The following is a 19,312-nucleotide window of genomic DNA, read 5'->3' as shown; positions in this document are numbered from 1 at the left end:
GAGGAGTGGCTCAGGTGGTAGAGTGCCTGCCTAGTAAGCCAAGAGGCCCTGAGTTCAAATCCCAGTAATGCCAAAAAAAAAAATCCTCAAAGAAACGATAAAAAACATTTGTTGAGTTTTGTTTTGATGGAGCTGTGATGATGCTACTGTGGTTATGTTTAAAAAGTAAAATATGTAACTTTTACATCTTGAAATATTTACAAATGAAATGGCACGATAACTGGGACTGAGGTTCAAAATAATGTGGAAGGGCGGGAAGGTGTTAGAAACAAAGAATAAATGACACTGGCTGCTATAAAGACAGCAAAGGATTCAGCTCAGTGGTAGAGCACTTGCTCAGCAGGTATGAGACCCTGGTTTGATCCTCAGCAATGCCAGAAAAAAAAACAAAAGACCCAAGATTGGCTACAAGTTAATAATTGTTGAAGTTGGGGATGGGATGATGGGGTTCAATTATATACTCTTCTCTGTACTTTTGTGCAGAAGCTGTTACCTTAAGTTAGGAAAAAAATAAATAAAACAAGGCTTAAAGAACCAATATTTTATAATAATTACCAAGTTATAAATAACTTATTGAGCCAGGAATGAAAAAAAAAAAAAACTATGTTATAAACTTATATAAAACATAAAATTACTTAACTAGGCATTAGAGTATATAAAATATAAAATTAGGAAGTGAACTGGTTAGCATAAGTTGGAAAGGAAAAGAATTTGGCTGGGCATGGTCATACACATTCACAATCCCAGTACTTGAGAGGCTGAGGTAGGAGGATTGAGAGTTTGAGGTCACCTTGGGTTACATATAGGCCAGCATGGGCTACACAGCAAAAAAAAAAAAAAAAAAGAATCTGTTTAAAAATCATTTAGCATGGAAGCTGATTGTATATAATTATCTTTGGCATTACCAGATTCATTGGATATTTGGTACACTGGTTGCAAATGTGAACGATGAGGACAGAAAGACCTTTTCTGAGTTGCTTCCTAAGCAGCTTGATCTACTAGGCCTAGAATAATGAGTGGACACCACATCGAATCAGCTCTAATAAACAATGAATACTGATTAGGGAGTAAGATTTCAAAGGAAAAATTAAGACAGAACATGTCATCCTAACCTGGTCAATTAAAAAGTAGGGAGCCCAAACTGATGATTCAGCTGCCTTTTCTTATCTTCAAAGTAACATGTCAACAGCCACTATAGCCAGCACCTTGGGCTCTAAGGATGACAGACAACACTCAACACCATTAAGTCACTCATAGTCTAATACTGGAGGCAAGTAAATCATGATAGTACACTGTGATAAGTATTACCAGTAAATGGGAAGCTGCTATGGGAATTCACAAATGGGATATGGGAACTATCCCCTGTTCCTGTTCTGCTGTCAGAAACAAGATTTTGTTTGGAATCTGTCTTTCTCACTAAGCGACTTGGGTAACTCCTGATCTGTCTCCACCAATCACAACTATAGCATTCCTCTTAGCAGTGAACCTTTTAGGAAGGGGCAATTGATCCAGTGGTAGTCAATGAGAAAAGAGCGGCAGTCTGCTCAGGGCATTCTGTGACTATAGGGAGAAGGCTTCTTTTCTTCCACTGGATGTGGGCTGCAACTGACTCTTTAAACCGCTGCCATCATGCAACCTTGTGAGAAACTACTTTAGAACAAGATGACCTGCTTCTTGGAGGAACTGGATCATTGGTGATATTACTGGGCCAATAATTTAATCAAACCTCCAGCAATGTTGCCTTGGAATTTTTGTTATAAAATATAATACATTTTCTTCTTGTTAAACTATTTTGTTACTTGTTCTTCCTCCTCTATTTTTTTGACATTAAGTTATAGTTGATTAGGGTAGAGCCATTTTCAGCAAAGGTTTTTTAGAGGCAGTCAGATCTAAAGTTGAATTTGAAAGAGCAACAGTGTGTAAAGGCAAAGATGCAAAGGAGAACACATTTAAGGAATTCTAAAATAGTTTCACAGAGCTGGAACACAGTGTGCCTGTGAGGAGGAAGGAGCAGGAGATGAAGCTAACATGTAGACTGTGAACAGGCCAAGATTTCATCAATGTGTATGATGAGAAACTACTGAAAAGATTAAGGACCAAATGATGTCAATCCATAACACATATTAGTGATGCAAGTGATGTTATAGATAACACGTATTAGTGTAGAGATTATCGGGAGTAAATCTGGGGACAAAGAAATGAGCTTAGATGGCATCAGAGTGATGTAAAATGATACTCTCTGTAGGACACTGGTAGTGTAACGACAGAGGTGAAGAGCTATAAAATTCTTAGTGATCAGTGAAACCTCTTATTATTAAGAAAGATAGGGAACAATAATATAGAGCATTAAATTGGAAACATGAATGTAGACTTATAAAACAGAAATCTAACAGTAGGGGCTGGGGCTGAGGGTAGCTCAATGGTAGAGTGCCTACTAGTCCTTGCAAACCCAGCAAGGGCTGGGTTTGATCCCCAAACTACCAAAAAGAAAACAAAACAAAAACATAGCAGTGATGGTTTCAAGGTATACACATGTCAAAACTTATTGGATTACATGCCTAAATATCATAGTTTATTTTCTATCAATTATGCCTCAATAAGGCTGTTAAGGAAAATCATTTTTCCTATTTTGTTACTATAAGAGGCTCAAAAGCAGTATAGTAGCACTTCTGCCCACCACTTATTTGCATCCTTGGCAAACAGCTTTGGGCTCTACGATTATTCTAATAGTACTTATTTATTTTTAATTTTTTTTTGGCAGTACTGGGGTTTGAACTCAGGGCCTTGCACTTGATAGGTAGGCACTCTACCACTTGAGCCACACCATCAACCCTATTCTAATAGTATTTAAAGGATCAGGCTCTTTGGAAAGTTGCTGATTTCACATCATAGGGCAGGGAAAATAAATCAAGTTGGATCCAGAATATTCTAGGTTTTTTTTTTTTTTTTTTGGGGGGGGATGTTAATAATGTAGTTTTTTCCTGATATGATGATTCTTTTTTTTTAATCATATTATGGTTGAACTGGGGTACATTGTGACGTTTACAAAAGTGCTTACAATACAAAATACTCTGTTGTCTGAAAGCAAGAATCACTAAAGGCAAGCTGGGCATGGAGGTACATGCCTGCAATCCCAGCTACTAGGAGAAAAAGTCAGGAGGATGATGAGTTTGGGCCAGCCCAGTCAAGGGTAGCAGTTAAGACCCTGCCTCAAAAACAAAAGGGCTAGAGGCATGGCTCAAGTGGTAAAGCACTTGTCTAGCATGCACAGGAGTCTGGGTTCAATCCTTAGTACTTTAAAAAAAAAAAAAAAAAAACCTAGAGATAATGAGTGTAGAATAGCCAGTTTAAAGGAGCTCCGTTAGCCCAGTTGTAAACACTCTGAAACAAAACAAAGAATTATAATTATTTAAAACAAAGTCCTTTTGAAAAGTCATGAGTCCTTTTTTTCTTTTCTCTCTCTCTCTCTTTTTTCTTTGACACGGGCCTCAACATATTGCTCAAGCTGGTCTCAAATCTCCCCAAGTGCCTCAGCCTCCCAATGCTGGGATTACAGACATGTACCACCATGCCTTGTGTTGCCAAAAGACCATAAGTTCTTAATGATATATAAACAAGTACAAAAGAGTAACACTAATCTTAAAAATTAATTTTAGTTTGTTTGTTTGTTAGTACTGTTTCTTCTATCAAGTTCCTGTTTCTTGCTTCCATCTGTGTGGGATATCATTAGTGGGAATGGGGGAGTGAAGATCTCTAAAAATCCTAATCCTGTCCTTCATATAGCAACAGGAACACAGGCAGAAATTATAAAAGTCAACTTTATTAGAGCTCTGAAAATTAATTAAAGGCTTGCAATAACCTGGGAAGCATTTATATTAGAAAAAAAGCTATATAGCTGGTTGTAGTTGTGGCTGTGATATATGCCTGTAATCCCAGCTACTCAGGAAGCAGCATGGACAATTTAATGAAACCCTGTCTCAAAAAAAAAAAAAAAAAAGGGCTGAGTCAAGATTTAAGAAAGTGTGGGGTGGGAGAAAATATTTGCCAGCTACACATCAGACAAAGGACTGATAACCAGAATATATAGGGAACTTAAAAACTAAATTCTCCCAAAACTAATGAACCAATAAAGAAATGGGCACGTGAACTAAACAGAACTTTCTCAAAAGAAAAAATTCAAATGGCCAAAAAACACATGAAAAAATGCTCACCATCTCTAGCAATAAAGGAAATGCAAATTAAAACCACACTAAGATTCCACCTCACCCTGTTAGAATAGCCATCATTAGCAACACCACGAACAACGGGTGTTGGCAAGGATGCGGGGAAAAAGGAACCCTCTGACACTGCTGGTAGGAATGTAAAATAGTACAACCACTCTGGAAAAAAATCTGGAGGCTACTTAAAAAGCTAAACATAGATCTACCATATGATCCAGCAATACCACTCTTGGGGATATACCCAAAAGACTGTGACACAGGTTACTCCAGAGCCACCCGCACACCCATGTTTATTGCAGCACTATTCACAATAGTCAAGTTATGGAAACAGCCAAGATGCCCCACTATTGACAAATGGCTTAAGAAAATGTGGTATTTATACACAATGGAATTTTATGCAGCCATGAAGAAGAATGAAATGTTATCATTCACTGGTAAATGGATGGAATTGGAGAACATCATTCTGAGTGAGGTTAGCCTGGCCCAAAAGACCAAAAATCGTATGTTCTCCCTCATATGCGGACATTAGATCAAGGGCAAACACAACAAGAGGATTGGACTTTGATCACATGATAAAGCAAGAGCACACAAGGGAGGTATGAGGATAGGTAAGACACCTAAAAAACTAGATAGCATTTGTTGCCCTCAACGCAGACAGACTAAAGCAGATACTTTAAAGCAACTGAGGCCAATAGAAGAAGGGGACCGGGAACTAGAGAAAAGGTTAGTTCAAGAAGAATTAACTTAGAAGGTAACACACATGCACAGGAAATCAATGCGGGTCAACTCCCTGTATAGCTATCCTTATCTCAACTAGCAAAAACCCTTGGTCCGTCCTATTATTGTTTATATTCTCTCTTCAACAAAATTAGAGATAAGGGCAAAACAGTTTCTGCCGGGTAGTGAGGGGAAGTGAGGGAGGGGACAGGGTGTGGGGGGGAGGTAAAGGAGGCGGGAAGAAGGGAAGAGAAATGACCCAAACATTGTATGCACATATGAATAAAAAAAAAAGAAAGTGTGGGGAGCAAGGTTTGTGTGTTTTCACTTTTGCTGTTTCCATCTTCCTTTCCCTGGCTCAGCTTCACATGGCCTTGAAGACCAACAGCCCTGCAATAGTGAACACCAGCAGCTTACCAGCCACTTAGAGAGGAAAGTTGGGATCTGGGGGAGTCTCCAAAGCCCCATCTCAAAGTCATTATCTGCTCTAGCTGGCAGTTGCCTGGGAAATGGAGTTGGTCCAGTGAGATCAGCCATTTCCCCAAAGGGATTTTCAAAAATAACCCAGGGCAACAGTTTACCATCACAGTTGAATAAAGGGAGTAAGAACAGCTGGAGCAAACAACAGAGTGACCCAAAACTGAAAAGGTGGGAATGATATGTCTGTAAGGAGGGCTAGAAAGCTGACACATTCCTTGGAATCTAGCACATGATGAAAGTGTAGGGCTGTACACAGCCCAAGAAAGGCCTGAGAATACCCTGAGCTCTCACCTTCAAGAATTTGAGGCTCTTTGCAAGCAGAAAGTAAAGGCTAACACAGAGTTGCAAACTGCCAGCTCACCCACTGAAGGTGTGTCCAACACACACAGAGGTCCTTGGCAAACACTGGGGGACTTAACAGTTCCGAGCATTTAAGGAAATCTTTATTCAATCATCATCTAACCAGTAACCGAATCAAGCAGAGACTTCAGTGATCACACATGACAAAGAACATAGCTTTTACAGACTCAGGAAAAGTCACTAAACAAACATGGATGGAGGGAAATTTCCAGAGTTGGGACATCATTTAAAAGTTGTATTTTTTTTTTTTTTTGGTTTAAAAAAAAAAAAAGAAAAAGAAAGAAAAGAAGAAGCAAGCTATGACCCTCACACAGAAAAAACAAAAACACCGTTTGCCAGGTTCTGGTTGCTCACACCTGTAATCCTACCTACTTGGGAAGCCGAGTTCTGAAGGATCAAGGTTCAAGGCCAGCCCGGGCAAATAGTTCACGCGACCCCCATCTCTAAAATAACCAGAGTAAAATGGACTGGAGGTATGGCTCAAGTGGTACAGCATCTGCTTTGCAAGTGAGAAGTTTCAAACCCCAGCCCCACCAAAGGGGGTGGGGGGAAAGCAGAAAAAAGCCCATCACAAAGGAAGGCCAGACTCTACACAGATACTTCAGTACTTTAGTTACTTTAAATGTTCTGAGAACTAAAGGAAAGTATGGAAAGGATGTCTCACTAAAGGGATAATATCAGTAAAGAGAAAATTATAAAGCCATGAAGCTGCAAAGTATAATAGCTAAGATGAAACATTCAGTAGAATGGTCCATACTGGACTTGAGCTGGCAGGAGAAAGAAGCAGCAAACTTGGAGCTAGGTGTATTGAGACTGTCCACTCAGAAAGGGAAGGAAAAAAGAACAAAGAATATAAACAGCCACAGAGATTTGTGGATAGAATCAAGCACATCAACATTTGCACAATGTGAGTCATAGGACAGGAAGAGAGAAGGGGAATAAAGAAAATCTGAAGAAATATTAGCTGAAAACTTTCCAAATTTTATGAAAACCATTAATGTACATATCCAAAAGGCTCAAAACCTGTGCCAGTAGAGAAGGGAACTATAAGTATGCTAAACAGAGCTGGAAAACCATATTCAAGTTATAGTTAGACACAATAACCACATAAAGAGAGGGTGACGTGAGGTCTTAGAATAAACCAGCTTTCCTGAGGCTGGGAGCTCAGTTCAGCACATGCTCATTTGTGTGGCCCTGGGTCTGATCCCCGGCACCAAAACAACATCCAAAAAAAAAAAAAAAAAAAAACCCTCCCCAGCTAACTGGGCAAACTCTATCAACTTCTGGGAGATTAAAATTTAGATGATCTACTAATTACAAAGCTTCAAACATGCTACATGTGAAAACATGGATTAACTGAAAAAAGTCACATTCTCCAACAAAAAGCAGGTTATAGAAAAAAAGTACATATGTGAAGAGAGAGAATGGTTATCATTTTACCTAAACTTTAGAATAGTGAGATGTATATGTAACTTATAGATATGTTAAATGTTGTAGAAGAAGAAACCATGTAAACAAGTGATAAACACCAAATTTAGTACAATACTTACCTCAAGATAAGGAAGCAGGGAATGAGACTAGGGAGAGTTATACAGCTCTATCTTTAATTATTCTTGATTAACAGAAAGAAAACAGGGATGGGAAAGCCTCCCAGCACATGGGAGGTTAGGCAGGAAGATCATGAGTTCAAAAGCAGCCTGGGCTACAGAGACTCTTTCTTAAAATAAACAAACAATGGGGGAAAGGGGAATAAAGGAGACTGGTAAAGGGGGTAAATTCAACTATGATATATTGTAAGAACTTTTGTAAGTGCCACAATGTTCCCCCCACCCAACACAACAATAAAAACAAACAAACCTCACATAATCAAATTATTTAAAGCGGTGGTAAGTAGAGTCAGCTCTCTATTTGTAGGTTCTTCATCCATGGATTCAACCAATTGCAAAAGATTCCATCAGTACTGACCATGTATTTTTTCCTTGTTTATTCCCTAAACAACACAGTATAGCAACTACTGACATAGCATGAACATCGTATTTGGTAATGTAAGTAATCTCAAGACAACTTAAAGCACACGGGAGGGTGTATGTAGTTGTATGCAACTACTGTGGTATTTTACATATTGGAATTGAGTATCCACAGACTTTGATATCCAAGGGGGTCTTGGAACCAATCCTTATGGATACCAAGTGACAAGTGTAACTATACATGTCAAAATACTTGCCATTGTTTAAAAAGATGTATCATTTTCCTAAAAATGCCAGATGTAGCTCAGTGATAGAATATTTGTCTAGCTTGTGTGAGACCCTGGGTTCAATCCCCAGCACTATTTAAATAAATAAAATGAAGTAAAAGGGAAAGGTGTAGACATTAAAAAAAAAAATGGAAAAAGCTTGGCATGGTGGTACATGCCTGTAATCCCAGCACTTGGGAAACAATGGCAGAAGGACCACGAATTTGAGGCCAGCCCAGGCTATGTAGCAGGTTCAAGGACACCCTGAGCTACGTAGTGAGACCCTGTCTCAAAAAACCAAAACCAAACAACCAAGTAAAGTTTAACAATAAAAAGATAATATGTTCTGATGACTAGTGGCTCAGGTTTGGTGAAAGTTGGAGAGGAAACCAGGTTTCAAGATCATCTCTTCATGTAGGGTTTGGTCTGACTGCTATCATACTGAGAAATTAACAGGAAAATCCTATGAAGGTAAAAGAGCAAATGTGATGCAGGTAAGAGTCAGTTTGGGGCCAGCCTGGGCTACATGATGAGACCCTGCCTCAAAAAGAAAACATGAATCAAACTCAAAAGAGAGGACTGGACAAGAAGGAAGCTGAAGTTGTGAACAGGACCCAGAAACCAGAGCATACAGCAATAAGAATTAGGAACCAGTGACAGAGCCCTGAGCAGACCCTAAAAACTTAAACTGCATGCACGGGACAAAGATGGATTCAAATTCTCACAGGACTGAGCTGTGCTGCATTATACAGTGAAAAACCTAGGCCAACAGTAGGAAATCCTTGTTACATGATTGCTTTAGTTTTTGGTACTGAGGTTTGAACTCAGGGCTTTGGTAGTCAGGAACTCTACCACTTAAGCCATGCCTCCAGCCCTATATGATCAATTTCATGTAAATAATTTCATCAGAGGTAGAGAGCAACCTATGGCCACTTTCAATAGTTTTTTTTTTTATTTTGTGGTCATTCATGGGATAGTCCTAGTCAGAGGTGACCCTGAAATTATTCTGAGCTCTCTGACTGAAATAAAAAATACACCTATCCTGCACTGGTCAAGGCATAAAATCTATGGGTGAGTGGCATTGCTTTGTAACCATGGGTCTGAAGAAGTTTATACCTGGACTTGGTGAGATTCCCCACCAGAGGGCTCTGCTGTTGAAGCTCTACCTACAGAAATATAATAAAATACTTAAAAGTATTTTATTACAACAAAATACTTAAAAGTCCAAGTTGACACTATATTTTGGACTTTCTTATTCTGAAGTCATCTGTGCACACATCAGTGGCTGCTGATTCAATGGAGATGGTGTCCTGTCATGGCCCTTATTTTTTCATTTTTGCAGTACTGTGGTTTGAACTCAGGGTCTACATCTTGAGCCACTCCACCAGCCCTTTTTTGTGATGGGTTTTTTCGATAGGGTCTTGTGAACTATTTGCCCAGGCTGACTTCAAACTGCCATCCTCCTGATCTCTGCCTCCTGAGTAGCTAGGATTACAGGTGTGAACCACTGGCGCCTGGTTCATGGCTCTTATTATATCGAGGAAATGATGCAGCCTTAGGCTGCGTGATGAACCCTTATTTCAGTGCTACTGTTACAGCATACTGTTCTACTGTACTCAGCTGTAGATCTGAATCACGGTCACTTGGGGTTCTGTGGGTCTTCTGTAGCAACCAAACCCCATTTAACTGCCACCATTAGTCCACCAGAGCATTGTCTAAAGAATGCTCGGTAGAACACGGGCTGCTTGAGATGGTGGGAAAGCAGAGTTTGGAATCAGAGAAAACCATGCTTACGGCTTCTTTCTAGTTCATTTTAGGATCTCTGGTTCTTCACCTAAAAAGACTGACATGATGATATCTACCTCCCAGGACCCCTGAAAGGATTAAGTGGGATAATGTATATAAAGCTAAGCTATCAGCATGACTCCATCACTGGACAAAGTAGTAACATAAATGAATACAAGTTCTTGAAAAGCACAAATAGAAGAAAAGGAAATTTAAAAGACTAGTCACAAAGAAATGGAGAACATTAAAAATGCAATGACCCAGGAGATGGAAAATGGAAATTCTCAGAAGTAAGTACCTGGAGAGGGGCTGTCCGGCCAAAAACAGAACTTCTCATGAGCAGTGCACAAGGAGTTTTTCAGCTCAGCACATCGTTCCTTATCTGAAATCCACATAGGTAACAATGCCTTAAAAAATACTACACGGACTCAAAATCCATTCAGAATACAAACACAGCTACAAACACAATACATGAAAATGGCAACAATAACACCGTAGTATTTTCTACAAAACAAGTTCTAGACTAAGACTCTAAGACTCAACAAAGGAGGCACATCATGGGAACTACAATTCAGGGCACTTCCAAGTATAAGCTTTCAGACAGTCATAAAGTCAAGGCTTTAGTTTAAAAAAAATTAACAAGTCTGGGTGTGGTGGCTTACACCTGTAATCCCAGCTACTGGGTAAGTGGAAATAAAGGACCATGGTTTGAAGTCAGTCCAAGGGAAAAAATTTAGCAAGACACTGTGTCAAAAAACAAGCTGGATGTGGTGGTGCATGCCTGTAATCCCAGCTACTTGGGAAGAGGAAATAGGATGTTGATCCAAAGCTAGCCCAGGGAAAAGCTCAAAAGCCTATATGAAAAATGAACTAAAACAAAAAGGGAGGGGTGTGTGGCCCTGAGGTCAAATCCCACTATTGCCAAAACAAAAATTAATGACTGAAGCCAGGTGCCAGTGGCTCAGGCTTTAATCCCAGCCTTTTAAAGGCAGAGATCAGGAGGATTATGGTCCAAGCAAATAGTTCAAGAAATACTATCTCCAAAATGTGCAACACAAAAAAGGGCTATGGAATGGTCTCCAACTGTGAGGCCCTGAGTTCAGACAACAGTACCACCAAAAAAAAAAAAAAAAAAAAGGCCAGGCATCTGTGGCTCACACCTGTAATCCTAGCTACTTAGGAGAATGAAGGTTCAAGGCCAGCCTGGAAAAATAGTTCACAAGACCCCATCTCCAAAATAACCAGAGCAAAAAGGACTGGAGGTATGGCTCAAGCAGTAGAGCGCCTGCTCTTCAAGTGCAAAGCCCTAAGTTCAAACCCCAGTCAACACACACACAAATGTAATGTCTGAAGCTAATAATAATTACAGTGAGGGCAATCACAGATTCACCTTGTTATACATAATACAGCACAGTCTTTGCTCAAACATGACTTTTTTTTTTTTTTTTTGGTTTTCTGACACAGGGTATCACTATGTAGCCAAGTCTGGTCTGGAACTCACTCACTAAATAAAGTAGCCTACGATGCCCTTGAGCACCGAATCCTCCTGTCTCAGACTCCCAAGTGCTGGGATTATATTCATGTACCACCACACCTGGCTCTAAAACTAGTGTATTTTTGGATGTGGAGAAAAATGTAATCTGTACCTTATACTTACATCTGTCAAAATCAAAAGCTGGTTGTAAACTGGCACAGAGAAAAGCTTGGCAGCTGGAGCACTTGAGCAGGTCACACTCAACTGTCACCCAGCCATATTTTGCACAGACAAGTGGAGACAACTCGGGGGGCTTCCCTGCCCACTTCAAAGAGTATTCATGTTAAGAAAAACAATACAAGTATATTAATGTGAATAAAACAGAGTTAAAACTTTAACCCTCTCCTAATATATACAGGAATAAACACATTAATGGGAAACAGTAAGAAAATGGCAGACAATTTTTACAACACAGACCATGCTCTGCAAAGTGATGAAGGTCACCTGAGTAACAAGCAGAGGCAAAATTACTCACTTTTATCTCTAGGAAGCTCTCTGTATTTCACACGATTCAAATCCTCATTTTACAGCATTTCTATAGTCCTTGCTAATTGGGAGGATGAGGCAGGAGGATCACTTGTTCATGAGGACAAGACCACCCTGAGCAACATAGTGATCCTATCTCAAAAACAAAGTGTTTATTTTATTACCTTCTTGTGTGGTGGAATACAGAAGCCATTCACCTTCACTGAATATGAAATATTAGGCACTTGTAAGCACTAGTGAAAGCACTAGATATGTGTAAGTAAAAGAAAAAAAAGTTAAAAAAAAAAAAAAAAAAGAAAGAAAAACATACCCAGCTTCACAGGTATGTTTGAGTAATGCATTTTATTTTATTTATTTTGAATTTTTAGCAAGGATTTATTTTAGCTTAACAGGATAAAGTACGGAGAATTTTAAAGCGGAGGGATGCAATTTAAACAGCTGAGAATATCTGTAAGTATGCATTTAGGAATGAATCCTTAAACACTTAATGAACCTCGGTCTGGGGGTGAGTTCAATGGTACTTGCCTAGCATGTGCAAAGCCCTGAGTTTGATGCCCGGCATCGATAAAGAAAAAAACGTATTAAGCATTAATATTCAACACTTAGTTTATAGTATTTTATCTAAAAAACTCTTGTCTTACAGAGCACAGGGGGAAAAAGGATAAGACATGAAAGATGGGCCAGGTGCTCACTTTGGTAGCACATATATTAAAATTGGAACCATACAGAGAAGGTTAGTATGCCCTCTGTTCACCTGTACAAGAATGACACTCAAATTCATGAAGTGTTCCATATTTTTGACTGAACTGTTTAACTGTGCATACCTTTTGTCCCCTGCCCCTAGTTATGTGCCTATTTAAACATATAGATCAATTCTATACTCTGAAGATAATTAAAGATGGGCTGAATGCTTACTCTTGCCTCTTCCTAAACTTTTCTTTGCCTTCAAAAAAAAAAAAAAAAAAGAAAGATGGCCTAGGATGTAACACAGTGCTATGTTTGCCTAGCATGTATGAGGCCCTGGGTTCAAGCCCCAGCACAGCACAGCATCAAAACAAAATAAAATCATGAAAGACAATGCAGGAAAGATCTCTATTTTTATAAGGATGTAGAAATTTGAAAACCATTCTAATATCAGCAAAAGAAAGAATGAATGTTTTTGTAAAACAATTTACATGTGATATTAAAGGAACTGAGATTATCTAGAATAAAAGTTGATGGCTTTTTGTTTTTGAGGTATAGGGCATCAAACCCAGGGTCTCAAACATGGTATTGAGCTGTATCCCCAGTCCTATCTAGAATAAAAGTAACAGAATAACTTAATTAAACAAATGATTATAACGTACAAAGTAGTTTAATTCATACCTAATGAGAACAAAAGTAAAAACATCTAAATACTATATCAAAATCAAAATTAAATACAAGGAGCAACTGTAGAAGGGTGGCTAAAATTCCTTCCCCTTCCTGAGAATTTCGTCTTAACGCCATTAGGTGGGGAATAAAGATATGTGGGCCTAGAGGATAGAGAGGTAGCTCAGTGCAGGGTGTGAGAACCTGCATTGGGGGATGGGGATGTAGCTCAGTGGTGGAGCACTTGCCTAGCATGTATGAGGCCCTGAGTTAAATCCTCAGCACCAAAAATAACCCAAAACAAACAAACAAAAAAACCAAGTAAGGTAAAAAGGGAGTCCTTACAAAAGGGTGGCCCATTTGGAGTATTGAAACCAAGTAGGATGTAAAAGGTGTCCACGTGGGACAACGCAGTGTGGAATGGAGAGCCTGAGTGGGGTGAAGAGACATTCATGCAGGCAGGAGATAGTAGCATGGCAGAAACAGGAATTTAAGTACACACAGGTAGACTGAACAAAGTGAATATATTGAGGATGAAAGGATAATCCCAGCAGGAGAATCACAACTCAAGGCCAGTCTACATCATATAGTGAGATCCTGTCTCAAATAAAAGGGATAAAAGGAACTAAGTTTTATAATGTTGAACAAAGGAGGAACAACTGTGGAAAGGGAGAAAATCAGAAAGAATCCTGTGGTATAGAATTGGAACTGGAGCCAGCAGGAACTCATACCCTTTTATTTATTTATTTATTTACTTATTTTTTTGAATCATTGTTTTGCTATGTAGCCCAGGCTGGCCTTGAAATTTTGTTCCTCCTGCCTCAGCCTCCCAAATGCTGGGATTACAGGTATAAGCCACTACCCTGTAGGTCTAAATGCTTTTTAATTACAGATGAGTTATCTTCAATAGAAAAATGTCTCAGACACTCTTTAATCAAGTATCAAAAGTGATCATCACCATAAAAGGATAAACCTTAGTCATGTGCCACTGACTGGATGCAATGAGAACACAGCATCACTTCGTGACCCTCCTGTGTAACCTGAATCTATTCATAAGGAAACATCAGACAAATGTACCTGACATACACTCTTCAAAATAACTAGTCTAAACCTTCAAAAGTATCAAGATCACAAAATTCAGGGAAAATTGAGGAAACATTCCAGATTAAAGGAAACTAAAGCAGTGTGTGATTCTCAACTGCATCCTTTGCTTCAGAGATTACTACTAGTGTAACTGATTAAAAAAACCAAATAGTTAACATACTATAGAATGTGTCTTTAGAAAGACTTGTCCTGGTGGTATTTTCAATAGTTACTGACCTTGACTGGCACAGTACGGGAGGGTTGTAAATTGGCATGAAAATTGAAAGCAGGTCCTTGTTGGTACACAGCACAAATTAGTTAAATATGGAGACAGTAGAATTTTTATCTTCAATTGTCTCTGATGCAGCTTATATGAAATAATTGTTCTGTTAACTGAGTATCACTCTGTAATCGCTATTTGTTGACATTCTGAATGCTTCTAAGTAAATATAATTTTTTATTATCAAAACCAAAAATAAAAAACCCCTGCAGTCTGAGAATTAGATGCAGCAATTATAATATAAATGTCAATTTTCTGATTTTGATTATTGGATTCAGGTTATGTAGGAAGAGGTCCTTGTTTATAGGAACTATTTGAGAGGAATGAGGCATCAATTTGGCAACCTATTTGCAAATTACTCAGAAAAAATATTCTTTATAACCTTTAAATCTGTACAGTCATATACTCAGGTTCTGTATCCATGGATTCAACCAACTATGGATCAAAAATATTAAAATAAAAAAGTCATCTGTATAAAGCACATACTTTTTTTTCTAGTCATTCCCTAAACAATATAGTATCACAACTACTTACACAGCATTTCATTGTATTAGGTATTTTAAGTAATCTAGAGATGACATAATGTAAGGGAGAGGTTCTGAGGGGCTCCTGGAACCAATCCCCATGGAAACTGAGGAATAATTTTAAGTATTCGAAATTTTTTAAAAAAATTCATTCTAAAAAAAAACCATAGGTGGGCCTTCTGGGTGTTGTAAGGTAAGGGTAATAAGGTCATCAAAAAGGAACTTAATGTGACCCCACTTCTTCCACCTTTTATCTCTGTGACTCTCAGAGCTACATCAGTGCCATGTTGGGACACAGCATCCTTTGACACTGTAGTCTGTAGGAGCCACAAGAACAGCCCAGCAAAAGTGTTTGCCATTTTCAGTAGAAAACAAGTATGCTAATAATTATGATGACTTTGTATTTTGGATCTGATTTGTTGTATCTGGAGTGCTTAAGATAAAAGGATAGTTTAGTTCATTCATGAAACAGGAAAGAAGAGCATTTTCAGAGGTGCAATCCCTTTGAAAAATGGATCAAACTTCCTGGGGATGGTGGTGTATGCCTATAATTCCAACTATTTCAAAAGCAGAGGCAGGAGGATTGACAGTTCAAGGCCAGTCTGGGGAAAGTTACTGAGACTGTCTCAAAAACAAAACCCAAAGTCAGTTTGACATGGTGAGAGATGTCAAACTGATAAAAAGTGTGCAGCCTGATTTAAAACAAAACCCTGAACCCTTTTAAAGAACAATAAACATATTTTACACGCAAAAAACAAACAAACGAAAGGACTGGGAATGTGGCTCAAGTTGCAGAGCACTTAGGTAGCCTATGTAACACCCTGGGTTCAATTCCAGGATCCTCCACCCCAAAAAAAAGGACTTTTAAAGTCATATAACATACAAGATATGTTTGCAAGTAGACTTCTGACATGAATGCTTAATGCTTCTCTGAAATATGCAATGTGGGACTAGGAGTGTAGCTCACTGGCAGGGTGTTTGCCTAGCATGCATGAGGCCCTTGGTTTGACTCCCAGTACCACAAAAACAAACAAACAAACAAACAAACAAAACCCCCAAGATTGACTTATATAATGTGATAATTATACATGTGCTTTTTTTTTTTAAGTTGGGTAATATTCCAGTATTTTCTTTTATTTTTCTTTTATTATTATTATTATTTGTTGGCAGTACTGGAGTTTGAACTAAGGGCTTCACACTACCAGCCCCCAGTATAATTTTTTGATTAAAAAATGTATTTGAAGGGCAGGGTGTGTAGGCTCACTCCTGTATCCCAGCTATCAGGAGGTAGAGATTGAGAGGATCATAGTTCGAAGCCAGCCTGCGCAAAAAAGTTAGCACGACCTCATCTCAATCAATAAGGCTGGCATGGTGGCTTGAGTTACTATCTCAGCTACAAGGAGGTGGAGGCTATAGACAGGAGAATTCTATTCTAAGGCCAGTCCTGGAGAAAAACTCAAGACCCTACCTGAAAACTGGCAGAGCACCTGCCTAGTAAGCACAAAGCCCTGAGTTCAAACCTCAGTACAGCCAAAAAAAAAAAGTATGCAAGGTTGGTCCAAATGTGATGTTTACAACTAATTAGCACAACTAGCTACAGATTTCTTGTTCTCAGGATGTAGCTCTGTAGTAGAGCACTGAATAGGATGCTCCAGGCCCTGGGTTTGATTTCCAGCACTTCAAAAGAAAAAGGATATAAGCCAGGTATGGTTGCACATGCATGTAATTTTAGCACTTCAAAGGCACAGGCAGGAGAATCAAGAGTTCTCAGCTGGTTTGGGCTACATAGCAAGAGTCTGTCTCAATGAAAATGTTTTTTAAACTTGTTTCATAATCTTTTTTTTTTTGGGGGGGGAACTAAGGTTTGAACTCAGGGTCTTGTGCTTATTAGACAAGAGTAATATTTTGTTTTTAGAGACCTGGTCTCACAGCCCAAGTTGGTCTTGAACTGCTGAGATTCTCCTGCCTCTGCCTCCTGAGTGCTACGGTTACAGCTTTTGCTACCACCATGCAAGTCTTAAATACTGAAATTTTATTTGAGTCCAAGGTCAGGACCTTGTTGGTAATTTGTGTTATAAAAGAGAAATGTAAACTTGGGAAGAAAAAAGAATGCAAAACCAGCTGGAGCTACTCAAGACTTCTGCTAAGACAAAGTGAGGTAGGCAGCTTTTTTCCAATAATCCCTGCCTCCAGTATTCATGCCTGTAGGGTTCTCCTCCTGAGTATGGGCTGGCCATACTTCTAATACACAGAAAATGGCAAAAAATAATAGGATGTGACATCTGAGTTTCCATTACAACGGAGTCTAGTTTCCATCCTGCTCTCTTGCTCGCTCACTCTGATGGAAGTCATGCCACATCTTAAACTATTTCTACAGAAAGGCCCATGCAGTGAAGAACCAAGGGGTGGTGGAGTCCTCTGGTCGGTGGACAACACAGAACTAAAGCTCTCAGTCCAACAGCCATAACAATATAAACTCTGCTGGGCATCAGTGGCTCACACCTGTAATTCTAGCTGGGAAGCCAGCCTGGGCAGAGTTCCCAAGAGCCCACCTCCAAAAAACCCAGAGCAAAATGGACTGGAGGTATGGCTCAAGCTGTAGAGTACCTGCTTTGTGAGTGTCTGCTTTGCAAGCACAAAGCCCTGAGTTCAAACCTCAATCCCGCCAAAAAATACATAAATAAATAAAAAACCTCTACTAATAATTATGTGAGAAAACTGGGAAGTGGATCCTTTCCTAGCTGAGCCTTGAGATGACTATTCCCCAGCTGACTCTGACTGCAGCTTGTGAGGAAGCCAGACCCAGAGACGAGACTGAGCTATGCCTGGATTTGTGATGTAGAGAATTCACGAGACAATAAATGTTTGTTGTAAGCCACTAAGTTGTAAGGCAATTTGTTATGTAACAATAAAGAACTAATACACAAAGGCAAATCTAGAAAGAGACAAGATATTTAAGTGGCCTTTAAAAAATTAGATTATAATCCTGGCTCTCGCATTTGCTAGCAGCATGTCTTGGGCAAGTCATACAACTTACTGTTATGACTATTTTCTCTTGTGTAAAATGAGTACAATAGTAGTAAATTACACTTTCATAGGAGTAAAGTGAAGATCAAAACATCAAATGTGGTAATATATGTAAAAACACACTATATACAAATCTGAGTTACAATTCTTTCTCTCAAGCTCATTTTTTCTTCTGTGAAAAAGAAAAGGTTAGATGATCTCAAGTGTTCCTTTGAGGGATAAGACAGTACGGTGCTAATTTCCCTATAAAAATCCTTACCAAGGCTGACTGTTCAGTTTAAAACATCGGAGTACGTGGTGTAGTACCCTAGAAGAGTAATGATCCTAGGTTCAACTGGAACTGCTTACGTGATCTGAAAAAGGATATAGAAAATGTTTCCACTCTGTTAAAGAAGGCTTCTTTGCTTGTAGATTCCAATGGAGGGTGTTCTGCTTGAGGTGATCCATTAACTGTCTTGAATGTGACAGCTGTGTCTTTTCTAAAATAAAAGTAGTAGAACTGTTGGCAATCTTTTCATGGTACCACTTGTCTTAAATGTTTTGTATCTTGCTTCTCCTCACATCATATTACCAATCATATCAAAACTGCATTTTTTTTTCTTATTGGTGGTATTAAGGTTTGAACTCAGGGCCTCACGAAAGTACTCTACCACTTCAGCCACACCTCCAGCCATTTCGCTATAGTTATTTTTCAGAGTCTCATGTTTTTGCCCAGGGCCAGTCTTATACTGTGATCCTCCCACCTATGCCTCCCACACAGCTGTACTGTGGTTCAAGTGGCAGTGCCCCTACCTAGCAAGTGTGAGGTCCTGAACTCAAACCCCACAGGCACAAACTATCATGCCTGACTTGTTGGTTAAGATGGGGGTCTTGCTAACATTCTGCCTGAACCATGGTCCTCTGGATCTCTACCTTCTGACTAGCTGGGATTCCAGATATTAGCCACCATGCCAGGTCCCAAATTGGATTTTAAGCTTTTTTTTGGCAGTACTAGGGATTGAACTCAGGGCCTTGTGCTTTTAAAGCAAGCACTCCAACCTGGGCTTCCCTCAGACTTATTCTCCTACCTCTGCCTCCTCCCAAGTAGCTGGAATTACAGGCATGTACCACCATACCTGACTAGATTTTAAGCTTCCAAAAAACCATTTCAGTCATGTCACTCCTCTGCCTAACATTTTCAAAAGTCTCATAATACTAAATAGACTCCAAATTCTTCAATCTGGTATTCACAAC

General features: G+C 39.2%; 1 protein-coding gene and 1 pseudogene across 3 annotated transcripts in view; one reads left to right on the top strand and one right to left on the bottom strand.

Moving 5' to 3' along the window:
- Zc3hc1 (zinc finger C3HC-type containing 1) overlaps positions 1 to 19,312 on the bottom strand; it is a 30,930-nt gene that overhangs the window by 9,874 nt on the left and 1,744 nt on the right. For 2 of the 3 annotated variants that reach the window (XM_074063194.1, XM_020183810.2), the window contains exons 2-4: positions 18,447 to 18,558; positions 11,453 to 11,603; positions 10,094 to 10,177 (exon numbers count right to left, since the gene is read on the bottom strand). In XM_074063194.1, the coding sequence (XP_073919295.1) occupies positions 10,094 to 10,177; positions 11,453 to 11,603; positions 18,447 to 18,558 (347 nt within the window). Of the gene's footprint in view, positions 1 to 10,093; positions 10,178 to 11,452; positions 11,604 to 18,427; positions 18,559 to 19,312 lie in introns of all 3 variants that reach the window. The other variant, XM_074063200.1, reaches the window with a different exon arrangement.
- Positions 12,500 to 12,614, top strand: LOC141421027 (U6 spliceosomal RNA; annotated as a pseudogene).

Source organism: Castor canadensis, chromosome 2 (assembly GCF_047511655.1).
Source record: "Castor canadensis chromosome 2, mCasCan1.hap1v2, whole genome shotgun sequence".
In the NCBI taxonomy this organism is placed as follows: Eukaryota; Metazoa; Chordata; class Mammalia; order Rodentia; family Castoridae; genus Castor; species Castor canadensis.
This window is presented reverse-complemented; position numbering and strand designations above follow the sequence as displayed.